Consider the following 21,127-nt stretch of genomic DNA (forward strand, 5'->3'; position numbering starts at 1 on the left):
CTCTGTTCCAGGGGCATTCTGGCTCAAAAAAGCCCTGAATAGAGCAAGTGTGTAGAAGATCTGTATCAGAATGTGGAAGCTCTGGAGGAGCAAGTGCAACCCTATGTTATTGCTTGGTAATTTAAATTATATTGGAAACATATTAATAAGTAACTATAACTTGAAAATTTAATGGTTGAATCTATAGACCTCCCAAAAGGAGATGCCAAGACTGAGGTACTGGAACTTATTTGAAATGTATATACAGACACTGTTCCACGGAGGTTTAATTTGAGCTTGCTGTTGTTGAAGACTTTTATGCATTTCTCCAAGCTAGGAGCAAATAGAAGCTTTTTAACCTCAAAGATGTTAAACAACTAACTCATGGTTTCCATAAAATCAAATTCATTTTAGAGCAGTTACCTCAAATTCTGCCTGTTGTCTTGCCAGAGTGATGTTGAATATGTCCAAGGTCTTCTCTAGTTCCTATAAAGGGGGATTGAAAGTAAAATAAAATGTCACTACACAGAGAAATGGCAAAATGGCTCCTCCGTAATTATTTATGAAAAGAGAAATGTTATGGTAGATCTCTCCCCCCACCACCCTGGTCAGAGTTAGAGGAAGTTGTGAGAGAAAGTTGTGAAACAGCTGCGTTACAATTTATCAAGGTTAAATGATATTTGTATTATCATGAACACTACTGTGTGAATAGTTACATATATTTAAACTTTAATGTAGCAATTACACACTGTAATTTTCATTTCATTTCCCTCTAATCTCACTGTTTACAATTCCTCCCTCTACTCCATCAACCTGCCAAAGTAGCACTTCTTGCATCTGAAGAAATAGACTCTAGTCCACACAAGCTGAAGGCATAATGAATTCATTAGTATTTAAATTACTACCAAAGTCTTTCCTGAAAAGGCACCATAGTAAAACACAAATTTCAGGAGTACTGAAGGGAATGACACAGGGGATATAGGAAAGAGGCTGGGGGGCTTTAGGTAGGTCCTATTGCAGGAGACCAGAAATCAAATTACAGAATGCTATAGAGAAAAGAAAGGAATCAGAGCCCAGTAGAGTCCTTCTTTATTTATTAATTATTCATTTCTGTACTAGTACAATTCAAACTTAATGACTAAATATAAAGTTTGAATTGTACTAGTACAGAAATGAATAATTAATAAATAAATAAAGAAGGACTCTACTGGGCTCTGATTCCTTACTTTTCTCTATAGCATTCTGTAATTTGATTTCTGGTCTCCTGCAAATATAAATGGTGACTTGAAATTTGGAGTAGGCAAAATAGGGGCTATGAAAATAGAAAAATGCTTTGGGTAAAGTGAAGGAAGATTAGGGCTTTAGGGGTCAGAATGGAAGTATAAATAAATGAAATAAGAGCACAGAAGAATTCTGGAAATATGGCAGGCTGCCTCGTAATAAATTTGATGAACATTACTTTCAATGAAATCAAAAGAGATGCTGCTGCTTTGATCCTGACTATCCTCTCTGGAGAGACACTTCCCCCTTCACTGTATCCAAGAGGGTGCTGAGAAGGATGCTATTTTGAGCGCTTCTTGAAAGGCTGGCGCTTTCACTAGGAGACTGAGGTGCCATTTCTTCTGTCCTATTTTTGAGCACAACGAAGAATATGGAGTAGAGACCACAAAGACACTGGTGGGAAGGAACTGGAGCTATAGCTCCCATGGAAAGAAGACAGTGAATCAAAGACCAAACAGCTTGAAGACAAAGTTTGTTTTTTTGTAGTGGAGAAGGGATGAAATGATCGGGAGGAACCAAAATGAAGTCTATTAGGTAACCTTCTGAAACAATTTCCTTAACCCAGCAGTCGGAGACAGACTTTTGCAGGCGGGAAGAAAGCTAAAAAGATGAGCCATCCACAAGAGACGTCACTGAGTTCATTGTTTGGTTGTCTGCATTTGAGGAAGCCTGGAACCGCTGGAACCCTTGCCTACCTTGAAAATGTTAACAAAAGGGGTGGGATCAGAATCTAAAGTACCTTTGTCTATTTGGGTTCAAAGAGGAGAAAGGACTGAGATTGAAAAGCATTTGTTGAGAAACTGGCTGGTCACTTGTAATCTCTCTGGGTTAGCAAAACTTTCCATTTTTCCTTTGATTCAATAAGGACATTTTTCAATTCCCAAAAAGGTGACCGCCGGAAAAGGGAATGGTAGAAAGGTTCACTTTAGATGCTGCATCCGCATTCCAGCTCTAGCTACAAAGTGCATCTAGCTGCTACCTGGGACACCACCACTCTAGCTGAAAATTGAACGGAATCCATAGAGGCATCAGCCATAAAGGCCTGAGCCCTTAGTAGCTTACTCAGACTTTGGTGTTGATTGCATTAAGTCCTCAAGCCACACAATGCATGCTTGGTCACATGATGAAGCAACCCAGGAAGCTCTTAAGGAAAAGGCAGCTGCTTCATGAATTTACATGGAGCGAACTCCAGCCTCCTGTAAGTCATGTCCCGGAGTTGGGCATCTCCCTCCCGAGGGATCAGATGATGAGATGAAAGATTTAACACCAGTCAGTCTGTGACAGGGATCTTAATATATGCCATGAATTCAGGATCCATATCATATAACTCGACAGCCAGGGCATTATTCTTTCTAGAATACATAGGTGTGTCAAGCTCAGACTTAACAACTGCCTTCAATACTGATGGCACCAACATAAAGTTAGCTGAAGTGCTGTTATTAGTAAAGACACCTCACTCTCTGGTTTTGAGGCTGACATTTTATGAGACGGAGTTGATAATTCCAATGTGTGCATTATCTTATGTTTCAGGATGAGGGCACTAGACTCTTGGAACAGTCTTATAGAAAAGGATTCGTCTTGAACAGAACCATCACTCTAATCATCATCAACTTCTGCTTCTAGCAAAGAGGGTGGAGAGGAAGGAAAAGAAAACTCACCCTCAGCCTTTTTTCCCATAGAGATGAAGGTGTCAGGGGAAGAGACCCTAAGATCCAACTCCAACTGCCCCCCCCGGGTGGCAGAATGAGTTGCTTTAAAAAAAAAAAACTTAGGCTGCTTCTTTGGAAGTAAGTAAGTAAGCAAGTTAAATGTAATTCAGAGGACAGTGAAGCAATTAGGGCTTTCTTTAACTGCTCAATCAATGAGGCTGGAAAGGTTTGAGAAGTGGGGGGGGGGGTGGAGTGGGGCACCTTAAGTGGCTGGCGAGGGAACATGACACTCTTGTCCCTGTTCTGCCAAAAAACCTAAGAATTCTGGCTCAGAATCTGATAAAGCATCAATCTGTCCCTCGCCAGCAGGTGGCAGTATAGTCTTCGCATTTGACAGAGTGGAAGCACTTTTAGCCGCTGAGGCTTCCTTCTTTAGAAGGTCTGGGGGAGAAGCCTTAGCAAATTCCCCAGATTAGAGGACACCATGCTGTTTTTGCTTTGCTTTTTTGGAGGTGGGCTGCTTCAGCCACAAGTGTTTTCCATGTGCTATTAGAACAGCAAAGAGGCACATGCGTGTGTGCGCGCGCGCGCACACACACACACACACACACACACAGAAACAAAAAGCCTCTGATTTTCACCAAATAAACACTCAACTCCGTTTGCCACACCATGGACTGGGAGGAGGAATAGATATATTCAGCCCAAAGGTCTCGGTTTGCCACTCCGTGGACCAGGAGAAAAGGCAGGCAAAAGCCTTACACCAAACCACTCAACTTGCTGTGCCACACCGTGGAGCAGGAGTGGGGGGGGGGAACAGAAGCTATACTCTCTCTCCTTGTCACAGCCACCAACCAGGAGGATGAGGATGAGCGGCAGGCACTCCATCGCCACCAAAGCAAACTGGAAGGCAGGCAGACAGGCTTCAAGATCAAAGGCCAATAGAAGCAGGCAGGCAGGGACGTAACAGGGACACTCACTCCGTTGCCGGTGTAAAAACAGCAAACCAGGAGGAGGTGGCCAAGTTGTTTTTAAATCAGGGCAGGAGAATGCAAACGCCACACCACCAGTCACACACGTAGCGCACACACCAAAACGAAAGAAAGAAAGACAGTTGTGATCCCAGAAAAATGGCAGTGGGCCACTGCGCCTGAAGGCGGGAACGGCCATTGGTGCTGCGGCAAGGGCACCGGTTCTGGAAAATTTATCAATGTAAGTAAACAACTAAGGAATAAAAGAAAGGGGGCATATAAGAACAACAACCAAATGTAAAGAGCAACGGAAAGAGCAAGGAACTGTAAAACTAAAATGATGATAAGGTAAATCTAAAGGAAAAAAGGGGGTTCAGAAACTAGTAAAAAACTTAGCTGAGTCGGGAGAGCTGGGAGGAATGTACTGTCTGCGTCTAGACAGGAGGAAAAACTGAGTTCAGCCTGCTTCCCACAAGTCTTTGCTCCTGTCTAGTGTCTTGCGACAGGGTGGACACCCTTTCCACTGGATATGATGCCCCACAAACTAAAATGGTGTACCATAATATGTAAGTAAATATACAACACCGGCATTTAGAAAACTATCAGGAAAAGCAGACAGAATTTTTAGTGTTTATTATAAAAGTTAATCTCCAAATTAACAGTAATTTCAAAGTACTAACTTCCAGCATGTTCAAACATTCCTCAGCAGGCTTCTTTGATGTTATTTTTGTTTTGTACAGATCTCTGTAGCTCTTCACTTTATTCCTATGGTAACGAATATGTTCCCAAGACCACATCTGTAACTTCGGTTGAACATTTACTTCAAGAATGCCAAATATAACGTACTTCCACCTAATGGGGGGAAAGAAAACATTTTGGGAAAGCACAATATGAAAAAGGATTTTTCCTTTTAAAGCACATCTTATTATGAGTCTTAAAAGGTAAAGGTAAAGGTACCCCTGCCCGTACGGGCCAGTCTTGCCAGACTCTAGGGTTGTGCGCCCATCTCACTCAAGAGGCCGGGGGCCAGCGCTGTCCGAAGACACTTCCGGGTCACGTGGCCAGCGTGACATCGCTGCTCTGGCGAACCAGAGCCGCACACGGAAACGCCGTTTACCTTCCCGCTTGTAAGCGGTCCCTATTTATCTACTTGCTCCCGGGGGTGCTTTCGAACTGCTAGGTTGGCAGGCGCTGGGACCGAATGACGGGAGCGCACCCCGCCGCAGGGATTCGAACCGCCGACCTTTCGATCGGCAAGCCCTAGGCGCTGAGGCTTTTACCCACAGCGCCACCTGCGTCCCCATTATGAGTCTTAAGTTGGTGCAAAAGAACCCAGTTATTGATTTTCCTCCAAAGAACACAAAAGTTTAATATGTTCTTATGGGATGCTTATGGAATTCTCCCCTACCAAATTTTTGGAACTTTTTACCACAACAGCTCCAAGATTTCAGCAGAATCCAGATTTGTCCAGCTTTCCATTTCTGGAATGCGTAACATTTCATAAAATCATAGAATAGTAGAGCTGGAAGAGACCCCATGGGACATCTAGCCCAACCTCCTGCAAGGCAGGAATCTCAGCTAGATTGTACAGTGGTGCCTCGCAAGACGAAAAGAATTCGTTCCATGAGTCTTTTCGTCTTGCGATGTTTTTCGTCTTGCGAAGCACGGTCCGTCGCAACTGCGCCTCTTCAAGCGGCTTTAAGAAAAAAGTGCAAGACGTTTTCGTCTTGCGAAGCAAGCCCATAGGGAAATTCGTCTAGCGAAGCAACGCAAAACCGAAAAACCCTTTTGTCTAGTGAGTTTTTTGTCTTGCGAGGCATTCGTCTTGTGGGGCACCACTGTACATGAGAGATGGCCATCTAACCTCTGCTTATAGAAACCTCGAGTGAAAGATAGTCCACAAGCTCCTGACGGAATCTGCTCCCTGAAGTGTAGATTTGAGAAGTTGCTGATGATACAAATGGGTTGGGTAGTACCCCTCATCATGTGACAGATGCAGGAGAGCAAAGACCTCTGCACCTCTGGGAGGCAGGTGCGGTCCCCTCAGTTTTTTCAGATTCACCAAGCAGCATCAGACATTGATCTTAGCCAGAAAGGAAAATGTATAGTAAATCCCCTCCTTCCCATATTACTGCAGACCACAGTAGAGATGGGTACCATTTGTATCATCAGCAACCTCTCTCAAATCTACACTTCGAAAGGTAAGACCAACTGTCCAACTTGAGATGGTTGCTGATGACCCGAATGGGTTGGGATCACAGCTTTTCCCAACTGCAGTTATAATGACTAAAGCACCTGCTGAAGTACTGTGCGGCCAAAGGCAGCATCAGCCACAGCCAACAGGTCTATTTTGTAGTGCCTGGTAAATGTACTTGGTGAAGATCAAGTAGCTGCTGTACAAATCTCCAGCATTAGCCACAAACTCAGCTGTGGTGGATGCTGACAGTGAGATGAGCCAAAATTTGTGTTGGCTGGGACACAGGCCCTAATCCTCCTTGTAAGGGTGGAACTGTCATACATTGTCATACGTGTGTCATTCGTGTGGAGGAAAACCTTAAACACGTTGCAGAGTTCAGCAGAGTTCCCAAAAATAGACCAAAGGCAATAGTACTTCATTCGGCAGAGCTTTACTTGTGCTGAAGGCAAAGGAGTGTAATGGTTATCAAATCCAATACAATCAGGATTGGCTCAGTCCATATAAAATCCAGTTGCAGCATTTATGAACTTAACTCATAATAAGACTAAACCTTAGCACTAAGAAACACCACACCAGAAGAGAAAGAGAAAAGTAAGACCCAGGCTCCTTTTGGCCTATATTTCTAGTCAGCATGACTCTGCAGAATAGAGATAAGAGAACTACCATATTTTTTGCCCTATAGGAGGCACTTTTCCCCCTCCAAAAATGAAGGGGAAATGTGTGCGTCCTATGGGGCGAATGCAGGCTTTCGTTGAAGCCTGGAGAGCGAGACGGGTTGATACGCACCGACCCCTCTCGCTCTCCAGGCTTCAGGAAGCTATCCGCAAGCCTTGCTAACCCGGCAGGAGTTCCCGCGGGCTCGCAAGGCTTGTGGGCAGCAGCCTGCAGCCCACAAGCTTGGGGGATAGTGGGGAGGCGCAGCGCCGCCACCCCGCTATTCCCCAACCTGGTCTGGAGGCTGGCGGGGGGGGAGCAAGCTTGCTTCTCCCCATCGCCAGCCCCACAAGCTCGGGGGATAGTGGGGAGGCGCAGCGCCGCCACCCCGCTATTCCCCAACCTGGTCTGGAGGCTGGCGAGGGGGGGGAGCAAGCTTGCTTCTCCCCATCGCCAGCCCCACAAGCTCGGGGGATAGTGGGGAGGCGGAGCACCGCCACCCCGCTATTCCCGGACCTGATCTGGAGGCTGGCGGGGGGGGGGAGCAAGATTGCTTCTCCCCATTGCCAGCCCCACAAGCTCGGGGGACAGCGGGGCAAGCCGCTCCCCCATGGAGGCTAGAGAGGCTGTCCCTGAAGGCAGAGAGGGAGGCGGAGCGCTCCGTCTCCCTCTTCTAGCTTGGGGATGGCTACGCAAACCGGGGGGGGGGGGATAAAAAATTTTTCCTTGATTTCCCCCCCAAAAAACTAGATGCATCCTATGGGCCGGTGCGTCCTATAGGGTGAAAAATACGGTAGTTCAAAGCAGCTTCCCAAAAGGTATAACCCAAACAATTGTTAACACTTCTGCCTATGCTTTCCTCACACATAGAAGCTTCTAGTAGTTTCTTGTATTGATCGGAATAGAAAAGAATAGGAAAGATCTTTACACACGAGATCGATACTTTCTGCACTAAGAAATGCAAACTGACAAGAATACGACACATTTTCTTGTAGAGGGTGAATGAAAGGAAAGAAGGGAAAGTCAAGGAAAAAGTAAGAGTGAAGCGGCAAGACACAGGAGGATTTTTTTATTTTTTTTACCTCAGCAGAGAGAAATGGAAGTTAGAGACCAAACTCAGCAAGAAATTAAAGGGAAATAAGAAAAATTGGAAAACACTAGAAAAAACAACAGTAAGGAACAGCTGAAATTTGAAAAAGTTAACTGAAAAGGAAGATCAGTGAGAGCCAGGTGAAAAGATCTGATCCATCAGGCAGGAGAGAGAAAAACTGAGGGAACTGCACCTGCCTCCCAGAGTTCTTTGCTCTCCTGCCTCCATCACGTGACGAGGGATAATATCCAACCCATTTGGGTAATCAGCAACCGCCTCAAATCAGCTCTTACTCTCAGAAAGTTCTTCCTGATGCTGAGTCAGAATCTACCTTCTTGAAGCCACTGGCTCAAATCCTACCCTCCAAGCAAGAGAAAACAAGTCTGCTCTATCTTCCATGTGACAGCCCTTCAGATATTTGAAGATGGCTATCATATCTCCACTCAGTCTCCCCATTTCCAGGCTAAACATACACAGCTCCTTCAACCATTCCTCATAAGGCTTGCTTTCCAAACCCTTGATCATCTTCGTTGCCCCCTGCAACACATGTTCCAGCTTGTCAATATCCTTCTTAAATTGCAGTGCCCAGAATTGGACATAAGTAAGAATAAAGGTAAAGGGACCCCTGACCATTAGGTCCAGTCGTGGACTCTGGGGTTGCGGCGCTCATCTCACTTTACTGGCCAAAGGAGCCGGCATACAGCTTCTGAGTCATGTGGCCAACATGACTAAGCCACTTCTGGCAAACCAGAGCAGCGCACGGAAATGCCGTTTACCTTCCCACTGGAGCAGTACCTATTTATCTACTTGCACTATGATGTGCTTTCGAACTGCTAGGTTGCAGGAGCAGGGACCGAGCAACGGGAGCTCACCCCATTGCAGGGATTCGAACCGCCAGCATTAGCTTTTTTTGCGGCCTCATGTTAAGCTTGTGGAGACCCCTAGATCCTTTTCACATGTACTATTGGCAAGCCAGGTGTCCCCCATCTTATATCTGTTCAGCTGGTTCTTCCTGCCTAAGTGCAGAACCTTACATTTGTCCCTACTGAAATTCATTTTGTTAGTTTGGCCCCAGTTCTCCAATCTGTTAAGGTCATTTTGAACCCCAATCATGTCTTCTGCAGTATTAGCTACCACTCCCAGCTTGTTGCCATCTGCAAATTTGATGAACATCCCCTCAACGGGCCCAAGACAGAACCCTAAGGCACGCCACTTGTCACTTTATTTCAGGTTTATGTGGAACCATTAATGACTATTCTTTGAGTTTGGTCCGCCAACCAGTTACAAATTCAGAAAAGCCATAGTAAAAAAAAGTAGCTCTAGGTGATACTTTTGTTTCTTCCAAAGAATAGAGGCCTTCTGGAGACAGGCAGCGTTAACTTTTTTTTAAGCCTCCAAAAGAAAAGCAGTAGAACAGAAATGAGGGACATATGCTCATCTCCAATCATAGGGTTGTACCAGATTACCGGTAAGTAATATGCTCATCTCCATGCTCAGAACAGACCTATTAGAAATGAACTTGAGTTATTCATGACTAACTTAAGTCCACTGATTTTAAAGACTTTACTCCAAGTATGACACTGGACAGAACTTATCTTGTTTAACAGTCTGAAATATGTTGTAATTATGTTGTGCACATTTCAATACACAGCTTAAAGACATATGAATTAATATGTTCAAGAGATGAGCTAAAACCCTCCTGGAAAATATGTTTGAAAATGAATTCATGCTTGATTTTTCTCTCAGAAAGAACAATGTTGTTTTGATAAAAAAAAACCTCACAGGTAATTTTTAGAAGCAAGTTATTTACAAAAATGGATACGTTACCATTTCTTGGCATTGTTGTGAACAGGAACATCTGGCCTGTATTTCCTGTATGGTAAATTTCGAGTCATCATATCAATTGATTCAAGAAGCTCCATAATACTGAAATACTGCAGGAAAAAGTGTTACACTTAGGAGTTTTCTTACAAAAGAATTATAACAGAACCTTAAAAACATTATTTTTAGTACAAGCTATTTGTTAGCAGAACTTTCTTTTTTAAACTGCCAATAATGTATTTAATAGAGAAATGCAGATATACAAGTAGGATTCTGCATTAACCATCATCTTGCCAAAAAAGAAAATCACACTAAACATGACAAATATGTGAGTGAAAGCATGTTCTGCTCTAGAGACACAGGTTAACTAATTACAGATTAACTACTGGGTGAAACAGAATTTTATTCTTTTTACTGAGTAAATGGAAATTTGCAGAAAATTTCATTTTTCTCGCTCACTCAGTGAAGGAAGACACATGAATGTTCATAATCAAGTGTTTATCCCAAAATGAGCAGTTAATCCTGCACTGCAAATTGTCCATTCAAAAGGACTACTGCTGTAGAAGCAAAGACAGAGAAGCAAAACCTTTAATGTCAGACCCTGACCTAAGAATCTTGCCAGAAGGAATTGAGCCAAACCATTATTTGTTTTAAATAGACATTATTATTGATTTTCAGCATAACATAGAAATTTCCCCATTTGACCAAGACAATTGTTGATAAGGCTCTTGCTCTGAATGGGTGATGTTCCCAATGAATAACAAGATGTCCGACTGATACTAGCACCATATAGTCTTTGACCAATGAGCTGAAGGGCATGCTGAAACTTCTTTTGCAAACGAAGAAACGTCCTCAACAGCTTCATCCTATCCCAAAAGCCAAGGTGTGCAGCAGATGGGCCATAGAGCTTACTTCAATGGCTTGGGAGGGTCATACGTGGCTTGACCCTGTCATGTGAGGGGGTGTGAGCGATATACACCCAGTGCCTAGGCCGAATCCAGCCTACATCTGGAATCAATAAAGTTGTGGCCAATTCTTAAATCCCAGACTGTCCTGTTTGTACCCCTTCTTGGCTCAGGCCTTACTCTGGGGGTGGGGGTCCCTGTGAGCAGGTCTGCAATGTATAGAACACACTTGTTATTTTTCCTGCATATTGCTCTGATATCCAGCAGGTGGCAACAAGTTGTCTCTAAGCTTTATTACAATATATTTTAAGTACAGTGGTACTTCTGGTTACAGAGGCTTCAGGTTACAGACTCTGCTAACCCAGAAATAGTACCTCAGGTTAAGTACCGGCGGCAGCGGGAGGCCCCATTAGCTAAAGTGGTGCTTCAGGTTAAGAACAGTTTCAGGTTAAGAACGGACCTCCAGAACGAATTAAGTTCTTAACCTGAGGTACCACTGTACTATTTTAGGCATAGGGAGGAAAGACCTAAGGCAGCTGATACACTTCATTCAATGCCCTGCTCTGCTCCTTGCCAGCAGGGCAGGCATGAGGGCATACAAATGTTCTTGCACTCCTCCTTCCTTTCATTTCCTTAAAAAAAAATTCTTGTCATTCAGAGCTGGACGGGGGTAGTTTTTGCCATTGCTTGTGGGGAGGGCATGTCAGAGGACTGAGAAGTTGCTGGATCTACGCCTAGCACACAGCCTTTTCAGTTTTACCAAAATAATAAGGGTGATATCCACAGTAGATTCTGTGGTACTGGAGAAGGGGCATTCAATACTGGATCTCCCTCTCTGAGGCTGGAACACTCTCTCTGCCCTTGGAAAGGATGGTCCAATGCTTCCTACAGTCCCTGAGATAGCCTCTCATGGACCATAAGATTACATAGTTTATTTCATTGTTTTCTCTGTTACTGTTTAGTGTATTGAATAATTTATCAATGCAGCCAGGTTTTTGGATACTGAGCTGAGCTGATTGTATAATTAGATTCAGTCTCTTCTGATATACAGTGGTACCTCGGGTTACATACGCTTCAGGTTACACACTCTGCTAACCCAGAAATAGTACTTCAGGTTAAGAACTTCGCTTCAGGATGAGAATAGAAATTGTGCTCTGGCGGCCCAGCAGCAGCGGGAGGCCCCATTAGCTAAAGTGGTGCTTCAGGTTAAAAACAGTTTTAGGTTAAGTACGGACCTCCGGAACGAATTAAGTACTTAACCCGAAGTACCACTGTATGTTATTTATGTGTTCAGTGTATTATTGCTCTCACTGTATAATATGGTATTATGTACACAGAAATGAATGAAATCTGTTGGCCTCACAATTCAGTTACATTAAAACTATTTCTTTATTTAATTCATTTTTTCCCACCCTTTATGAAAAGATTATCAAAAGATTCTAGGGCAGTGTACAACATGAGGAACACAAATTTGATAATTCTTTCTCTATATAATTTGCACTGTCTGTCTAAGCCACTAGCAGGTGCAAGAGGCACATGGAATGAGCCTGAATTTGGAATTCAGCCCTTGCAGAAATCCACCTGAATCTGACTGGGTCACCCGAGGAGGAGTATAGGAGAGGGAAGTATTTCCATGACCTGGAGCGGAGGGCCTCTCCTTGCACCTTCTCTGGCCCCTAGGAAGACATTTTGTAGCAGATGATGGGAATAGGGGGAAAAGAAAGATAAATGGGGTAGCGTGGGAAGAGAGATTTTTTTGAAGGGAAGCTATGGATGGGAGAGACAGAGAGGAGACATTCCAACTCTTTTGTGGTTTGGAAGTGAGGAAGAACACACACTACAGTTCTGGGGAGGGAAACTGGGACAGTGAGAGGGGATGGGAAGCAATGCAAGCAGGGCGACACCATCTACATATAAAGATCAGCTGTAGGGATGGGTGTGTGGGTGTGGGTGTGTTATCATTATATTATTGTTATTATTTTAGAAAGTTCATCTGCAACAGGGAATGTGTTAGGAATGTTAAGTTATAATGTGATTCCGGGTCCATGAGAAAAATGAAGTTTATTTCAATTAAAATCATTTCTGGAAAGTTACCTGTGGTTTATTAAGTTCTATGGCTATATCCTGAAGATTCACATCTAGATCTAGTTTTGGTGCAGAAAAGTCAACATCAGATCGTGGATTCATACGGAGCTTGGCTTTAGCTGATATTGGACGGAATACTACAACAAAAAACAGAATTTTTTTAGAACAAGGCAGTCAAAAGGGAAGTGGATCCTGTAAACTGCTTTATCATTTATGAGTAGATCTTCTCTTTTTTGACTATTGTGAGCAAAGAAAACAGGATTCCCTGCTACTTACCAGGTAGTAACACTTGTCTTCGTGAACACTTCCCCAATCACAAGCAGTGCGCTTGCTAATGTAGTCTATATGAGTAGAACTATGCACAGAACAAAGGTTCTGTTGTGAAATGAGGAAACCTATGAATGAGCCAGCATCCCTGAGGCAACCTCCTCAGCTGTCAGTGTGGTATAGTAGATGGAATGTGGTGGTTCAACAGACCTCATCAACAAAACACAATATGGCTTTGAGACAGTCACTAGCTTTCCTAACTTTCAGTCAAACTTATTGGTTTAAACTTTAATAAGGATAAAATAGGCAAGCTTATGTTGGCCCTTGAAGAAGTGCAGCACATTGATGGGAGTCTGAATTTTTTGCTGAACTACTGCAAATTATCCAGGAACTAAGAATAACCCCTGATTTACCTTCTGACCACACCTGGGCTATATACCTCACTATCTACTTAAAGAAATTACCATTTTTGTTATTACTGTTATTGTTATTATTGAGGAGGAGGATGTAAGAACAGGAAGCTCATAGTGGAGAAAGATTCCAACATAACAGTCCCTGACCTGCTGTTATTACAGATATTCTCCTAGCTGAGAGACTACTGGTTCTGCGAGACTTCAACATCCATGCCAAAGCAGCCGGCTCTAGGACAGCTCAGGACTTCACGGCTACCATGACAACCATGGGGCTGTCCCAACATGTCACCAGCCCAATGCACATGGCAGGCCACACTCAGGACCTTGTTTTCTTGGGCAGAAAGAGGGTGATTTGAAGCTGGGGGACATTGACATCAGTCCCTTGTCATGGTCAGATCACTTCCTGTTGAGATTTAGGATGTCAGCACCTTTTCCCCTCCAATGAGGCAAGAAATCTATTAGGAAGGTCCACCCTCGGAGACTGATGGATCCAGTGGGATTCCAAACAGCTGGGGGGGCATTCCAACTGATATGACTGGCGCCCCTGTCAAAGCCCTGGCCGACCTCTGGGACACCCGAATGACTCGGACTATTGAGCTGAGGATCCTCTCCCACTTTGTGGAACCTAATTGGGCCCTTGGTACACTCCAGAGCTTAGGGCGAGGAAACAAGCTGGGAGACAGCTTGAACACAAGTGGAGGAAAGATCTGAATGAATGTAACCGAACACTGGTAAGGGCTCATTATCGAGCCTACCTAGTGGCAATGAAGGCAGCAAAAACTTTGCTGCCTCCATTGCATCCTCATTATGTCATCTGGCAGAGCTTTTCCAGGTTGTACAGGGCCTTTTACAGGCTGGCCCAAAGGAGGTGATAGAACCAATGGTAGCTTGCTGTGACTTGTTTGCAAAACATTTTGAGGATAAAATCACTTGCATCCACCAAGACCTTGACTCCACTGTTATAGCAGATGAATCCCATGGGGTGCCCAGAGCACAGTCTAGTTCTGTTGTGTTGAATGAGTTTCAGTTGGTAGGGCTCAAGGATGTGGACACGGTGCTGGGATCAGTCAGGGCGACCAGTTGCACTAGACCTTTGCCCTTCTTGATAAAAACCAGCAGGGAGGGAACAGCTGGCTGGGCCAGGGAGGTGATCAATACCTCTTTACGAGAGGGGGTGGTTCCTGCCTGTTTGAAGGAGGCGGTGGTAAAACCACTCCTTAAGAAACCTTCCCTGGATTCAGAAAACCTAACTAACTACCGGCCAGTTGCTAACCTCCCTTTCCTGAGCAAGGTTCTGGAGCAAATGGTCACAGACCAGATCCAGACGCTTTTGGAAGCTGATGTTCTGTATCCATTTCAACCAGGCTTTAGGCCCAGTTTTGGCACAGAAACATACCCCTGTTAATTCTTCTCGACCTCTCAGCGGCTTTTGATACCATTTACCTTGGTATCCTTCTGGAGCGACTCTCCGAACTAGGGCTGGGTGGCACCGCTTTGCGATGGTTCCAGTCCTACTTGGATGGTCGTTCCCAGAGGGTGTTACTTGGGGAATGCTTTTCAGCCCTGTGGAACCTTCAATGGGGGGTTCAGCAGGGCTCAATCCTTTCCCCCATGTTGTTTAATGTCTACATGAAACCACTCAGTGTGATTAGCCAGAGGTTTGGAGTACATTGCCAGCAGTATGCTGATGACACTCAGCTCTACAGTGGTACTTCTGGTTGCGAACGAGATCCGTTCCAGAGCTCCGTTCACAACCTGAGGGGAACGCAAGCCACGTCTGCGCGTCGCCACTTCTGCGCATGACGTCATTTTGAGTGTCTACGCATGCGCGAGCGGCGAAACCCAGAAGTAACCCTTTCCGGTACTTCCAGGTCGCCGCGGGACACAACCTGAAAACATTCAACCTGAAGCAAACGCAACACGAGGTATGACTGATATTACATCTGCAGGTGAGACAATGGAAGCGCTGGACCAGTGCCTTGCCTTGATGAGAGCCAGCAAACTGAAGCTCAATCCAGATAAGACTGAGGCACTGTTACTGGGTGGTTGCCAAGACCAGATGGGTGGGAGTTCGCCTGCTCTTGATGGGGTTACACTTCATCTGAAGGAGTAGGTTCATAGCTTGGGAGTACTCCTAGATACTTGACTGTCGCTCAAGGCTCAGGTGGCCTCAGTGGCCCAGAGTGCCTTTCATCAGCTTTGGCTGGTAACCCAGCTACGCCCCTATCTGGACAGGGAAAGCCTAACCACTGTTGTCTATGCTCTAGTAACCTCAAGGTTAGATTACTACAATGTGTTACATGTAGGGCTGCCTCTGAAGACGGTTCGGAAACTTCAGCTAGTGCAGAATTCAACGGCTAGGTTGCTCACGGGAGCAAGAAGGTTTGAGCATATTACACCGATCCTGGTCTGACTGCACTGGCTACCAATTAGTTTCCAGGCGCAATTCAAAGTGCTGGTTTTGACTCGTAAAGCCTTAAACGGCTCAGGAGTGCAATACCTCAAGGACTGCCTCTTTCCATATGAACCTGCCCAGACCCTGAAATCATCTTCTGAGGCCCTTCTTCATGTGCCTCCTCCTTGAGAGGTCTGGAGGGTGACAACATGAGAACGGGCCTTCCTTGCAATGGCTCCCCATCTGTGGAATGCTCTCCCTAGGAAAGTTTACCTGGCGCCTTCATTATACACCTTCAGGGACCAGGCAAAAATGTTCCTTTTTAACCAGGCCTTTGGTTGATTTGATTGACATCCAATGCCCTTGAAATTTTTCTTTTGGTGGGTGTTATTAGGTTGTTGTTTTTATTTTGATTATATATATTTTGATTTTATATTTTGATTTTGTTCTGTGAACCGCCCTGAGACCTCTGGGTATAGGGCAGTATATAAATTAAATAAATAAATAAATATACACATGATCAGAAGGGCCAGAGCTAGAGAACTACACAATCATAGAAACCATATGTGGAATTACAGATACTATGAAGAACTTACCAAAGCTGTAGCCTTCTGGAATCATGTCAGTGCCCGCAACTCCACTTTTTAAGTTACTCTTTTGTAGAGGAAAGGGGAAATAGAAATAAAGTATAAAAATGGAATATTAACATCCAAGAGCAGAATGCTTCAAATCAAGCTGTACTTTCCTGCTCAGCAGCTAAATAAAACTATTTTCAAGATACAAGGTCTGATTGTCTAATCAAAGTCTCTCATTCTCTCTCATATATATATATATATATATATATGCAGGTTTTGGTGTCTTCGGGTGTCTTCCCGTGTAAGAGTCGGGGTGTCTGTGCGACGTTTCGACGAGGTCTCACTCGTCATCTTCAGGCTGGTGCTTTCGGCTTCTTGTTACTGGAACAGAGCAGAGTCTGGTGTTTGAGTTCCTATAAATACTGTTGAGGGGTGTGGTGTATAGCCTCCAACGTTCTGGGCAAAGAGGAAGTTCCTAGATTAGTGTGCCTTTTCTTCTTTTGTTCCTTAATTACTTGAGGGATATCTTGGGTGATTTCATGAGTGATATTCAGAATATCACTGGGTGGGTCATTAAGTGTAGATTAGTTGCTAAAGCTTTCGTGTCTTGACCTCTTGAGCTTGTGAAGAGTTTTTCTGAGAAGATGGCTGTGCTGCATTTAGTTGTGCTCTGGCTTGGCTTCGTGTATAGGGGCGAGCTATGGTTTTGTGCCTTGTGCCAGCCAGATCTGTGTAGGGATTGTAGGGGGGTGCAGCATCCGGAGGTGCCACTATAGTTTGGCTACTGGATGGAGTCTGTAATATGTCTGTGGAGAGGGTCTGGGTTTGGGTCTGGTGTGGTTGATTGGTGACGGCGTTCTGTGTGCCTCTGGTTCTGGTGTCGGTTTTTGTGGGGAGGGCTAATTTCCAGATGTCTGGCAGGCGGGACGTGTCGTCACGCTTGTTCATGTTGTGAGGGTGTTTCTCTATCTCGATGGCTTCCATGATTATTCTCTTGTGGTGATGTTCCATGTTAAAGAGCAATTTGGAATCTGCAAGATTAATTTCATGTCCTGTTTCTTTCATGTGTTGGAAAAGAGAGGAAGTTTTTTCTTCTTTTTTGACGGCATTCTTGTGTTCTGCAGCACAGCCATCTTCTCAGAAAAACTCTTCACAAGCTCAAGAGGTCAAGACACGAAAGCTTTAGCAACTAATCTACACTTAATGACCCACCCAGTGATATTCTGAATATCACTCATGAAATCACCCAAGATATCCCTCAAGTAATTAAGGAACAAAAGAAGAAAAGGCACACTAATCTAGGAACTTCCTCTTTGCCCAGAACGTTGGAGGCTATACACCACACCCCTCAACAGTATTTATAGGAACTCAAACACCAGACTCTGCTCTGTTCCAGTAACAAGAAGCCGAAAGCACCAGCCTGAAGATGACGAGTGAGACCTCGTCGAAACGTCGCACAGACACCCCGACTCTTACACGGGAAGACACCCAAAGACACCAAAACCTGCATTCCTGTACCCGTGAAAATCTACGAAAGCATATATATATCTGAATATAATATATAAATATCTGAATATAATATATAAATATATAATATATATTTATATAATATATAAATATCTGAATATAATATATAAATATAATATATAAATATATATATCTGAATATAATATATAAATCTACGAAAGCATATATATATCTGAATACCCAGTGGTATTCAGAATATCACTCATGATATCACTCAAGATATCCCTCAAGTAATTAAGGAACAAAAGAAGAAAAGGCACACTAATCTAGGAACTTCCTCTCTGCCCAGAACGTTGGAGGCTATACACCACACCCCTCAACAGTATTTATAGGAACTCAAACACCAGATTCTGCTCTGTTCCAGTAACAAGAAGCCGAAAGCACCAGCCTGAAGATGACGAGTGAGACCTCGTCGAAACGTCGCCCAGACACCCCGACTCTTACACGGGAAGACACCCGAAGACACCAAAACCTGCATATATATTATTAGGGGATGATTAGCTGCTTGTGCTTAAAATGGTGCCCCTTCAGAGTTTGTGCGGCCCCACAAACCTCTGTGTGTGACAGAGCTCCTCAGACATGTCTGCTCTAGTCACTGTTAGAGTCCGACAGTGGCTGTTTGCGGAAACGCCTCCAACAAAGAAGTTCCTTAACGGAAACACGTCTCCTGGACTCACGACGTGACAGCTTCCGACGAAGCATGGGTCTCCCTGCAATTGCTTCTGACACCTCCCCACTATTTTCACTGGACGTGTCTCTCACCCCTTTCTCCCCCCTGCTTCCTGCCTGCGCTGCTGCATCTCTCTCAGTATCCCTGAGATCCTCCTCCAGAGACCCCGCGCTCCCCCTGCTGGTCCCTGCCTTGGCTGTTGAGTCTCTCCCAGTCTCTGGGAGCCCTATCACCTCCTTTCCCTCTGATGTCAGTTCCCTGACATCCACCTCCCCTCCAGGGCCCCCTTCCCCCCCGCCCCCTCCCTCTCCTCTGGGCGGTGAGGAGCTGAAACCCCGAAACGAATCCTCTTCATCTTCCGACGTCTCGAACATCTCCCTCCATCGGTCTTTGTTCCGACTCGCTGAATCCTCCTCCACCTCGGAATCAGAGAACCCCTCCAACTCCTCTTCTTCGTCTGTGGTGGCGAAGTATTCCCTCCGGAACCTCGCCACTGGCTGGGGTTTTCGAGGGAATCTCTGATGAAAAGTTTCAATTAGAACCTCGTCATCTACATCCTCTGCTCTGACCCAGGTGTTTTCCGACTCCGGTTCCCCTTCCCACATTACCAAATACTCTACTTGCTCTCCTTTCCACCTGGAATCTAGGATCTCCGCTGCATGGTAGCTGTGTTCTTTTTCCTCCATCGCTGGTCCCCTATTGACCCTCCCCTCTCTGTCCCCTATATACGGTGACAGCAACGATCTGTGGAACACTGGGTGCAACTTCATGTGGTTCGGTAACCGGAGTCTGAAAGCCACTGGGTTGACCTGTTGCGTGACTTCAAATGGGCCCAGTCTTTTGGGTCTTAACTTCTTACAACCTCCTTTAAATGGTAACCCTTGGGTGGACAGCCACACCTGGTCTCCCACCCTAAGGCTTTCCCCTTCCCTTCTGGTTTTGTCTGCCTGCCTCTTATATTCCTCCTTCGCCCGGTTTAAATTAAGTTGGAGTTGGCGATGGATCGCTTCCATTTCTTCAACGAACTGTTCTGCTGCTGGAACGCTCCAGTTCTCCCCCTCCCCCCCTGGGAAGGCTCGGGGATGACACCCGTGATTGGCCAAAAAAGGGCTCATTCCCGTGGACACGTTCTCTGCATTGTTGTAAGCAAATTCTGCCAACGCCAGCTTCTCCACCCAATCATTCTCTCTGTCATTAACATAACACCTCAAATATTGCTGGAGGACACCATTAGCTCTTTCCGCCTGCCCGTTGGTCTCTGGATGACGGGCAGTAGAGAAATTAACCTCTACATGCAGTAAGCTCATGAGCTTCCTCCAGAACCTGGAAGTAAATTGTTTCCCTCGGTCCGAAACCACCCTCAAGGGGGCGCCATGCAACCTAAACACATTTTCCACAAACAATTTGGCGGTTTCTTCTGCTGTGACCGCATGTGAGCAGGCTATAAAGTGTGCCATCTTGGTTAACAGATCTACCACCACCATAATGGCTGTTTTCCCTTTGGACCTGGGCAAATCAGTCATAAAATCTATTGCCACTGCCTCCCACGGTCTTTCCGGCGTGGGTAGTGGTTCTAATAAACCTGCCGGTGCCCGCCTCTCCCCCTTGGCTCGTTGGCAACGGTCACACCCTCTCACATATTCACGCACATCTTCCCTGACCTTGGGCCACCAGAATTCCCTGGTAACCAGCCACATGGTTTTGTGTTGCCCAAAATGCCCTGCTGTGGGGTTATCGTGCAGTTGCTTGAGTACCTTTTCCCTCAATTCCCCTTCAGGTATGTATAACGCTCCCTTGTAGTACAACGCCCCATTTCTCTCCTCAAAACCCCCGGGTTTGTCTCCCTCCCTCCTAAGACTCCTGAGTTTGTCCTGGGCGTATACATCCTGCCCCGTTCCCTCTACCAGTTCCCTTTGCCCCACCAATGCCGCCCCACACACCCAGCGGTCCTCGGGAATGACATGGGTCTCTTCGGGTACACCCTCTCCCTCCAAATATTCAGGTTTGCGTGAGAGAGCGTCCGCCCTAACGTTCTCCGGGCCTGGTACGTAACAAATCTCAAAGTTAAATTTGGAGAACTCCTGGGCCCATCTCAACTGCCGTTGGTTGAGCACTCGCGCAGTTCTCCAATACTCTAGATTCTTATGGTCCGTGCACACTTGCACCTTCTGTTGTGCACCAATTAGTAGGTGCCTCCATCTCCGGAAGGCCTCATAAATTGCAAGAAGTTCCCGGTCGTACACCGTGTAGTTCCTCTCAGACTTGTTCAGCTTCCGCGAAAAGAAGGCACACGGTCGCCACTCCGACCCCTCCTTCCCCGGCTGCAGAAGAAGCACCGCCCCTATGGCTCGGTCCGACGCGTCTGTTTCGACCCTCAGCTTTTTTTGTAAATCCACATGTAGAAGTTGTTCGCCAGAGGCGAAGGCCCTTTTCAGTTCCTCAAACGCTCGCTCCGCCTCCCCCGTCCAAACAAACTTCTTTTTGCTGCTGAGACAGTCCGTGATGGGCGCCGTCAGGTGGGCGAAGTTGCGGATGAACTTACGATAAAAGTTTCCAAACCCTAGGAACCTCTGCACATCCTTCTTGGTCTTGGGTGTTTTCCATTCCAGCACCGCTTGAACCTTGCCGGGGTCCATGGCCAACCCTTT

The 21,127-nt window shown here is 45.4% G+C and overlaps 1 protein-coding gene across 3 annotated transcripts in view; it reads right to left on the reverse strand.

Annotated features, from left to right (window-relative positions):
* Positions 1–21,127, reverse strand: part of VPS13A (vacuolar protein sorting 13 homolog A) — a 161,800-nt gene that overhangs the window by 108,102 nt on the left and 32,571 nt on the right. For all 3 annotated transcript variants that reach the window (XM_082241458.1, XM_082241457.1, XM_082241459.1), the window contains exons 10-14: positions 16,304–16,361; positions 12,642–12,769; positions 9,649–9,755; positions 4,561–4,732; positions 403–465 (exon numbers count right to left, since the gene is read on the reverse strand). In XM_082241458.1, the coding sequence (XP_082097584.1) occupies positions 403–465; positions 4,561–4,732; positions 9,649–9,755; positions 12,642–12,769; positions 16,304–16,361 (528 nt within the window). The remainder of the gene's footprint in view (positions 1–402; positions 466–4,560; positions 4,733–9,648; positions 9,756–12,641; positions 12,770–16,303; positions 16,362–21,127) is intronic.

This window comes from Podarcis vaucheri (assembly GCF_965113315.1).
Source record: "Podarcis vaucheri genome assembly, chromosome: 11".
Lineage (NCBI taxonomy): Eukaryota > Metazoa > Chordata > Lepidosauria > Squamata > Lacertidae > Podarcis > Podarcis vaucheri.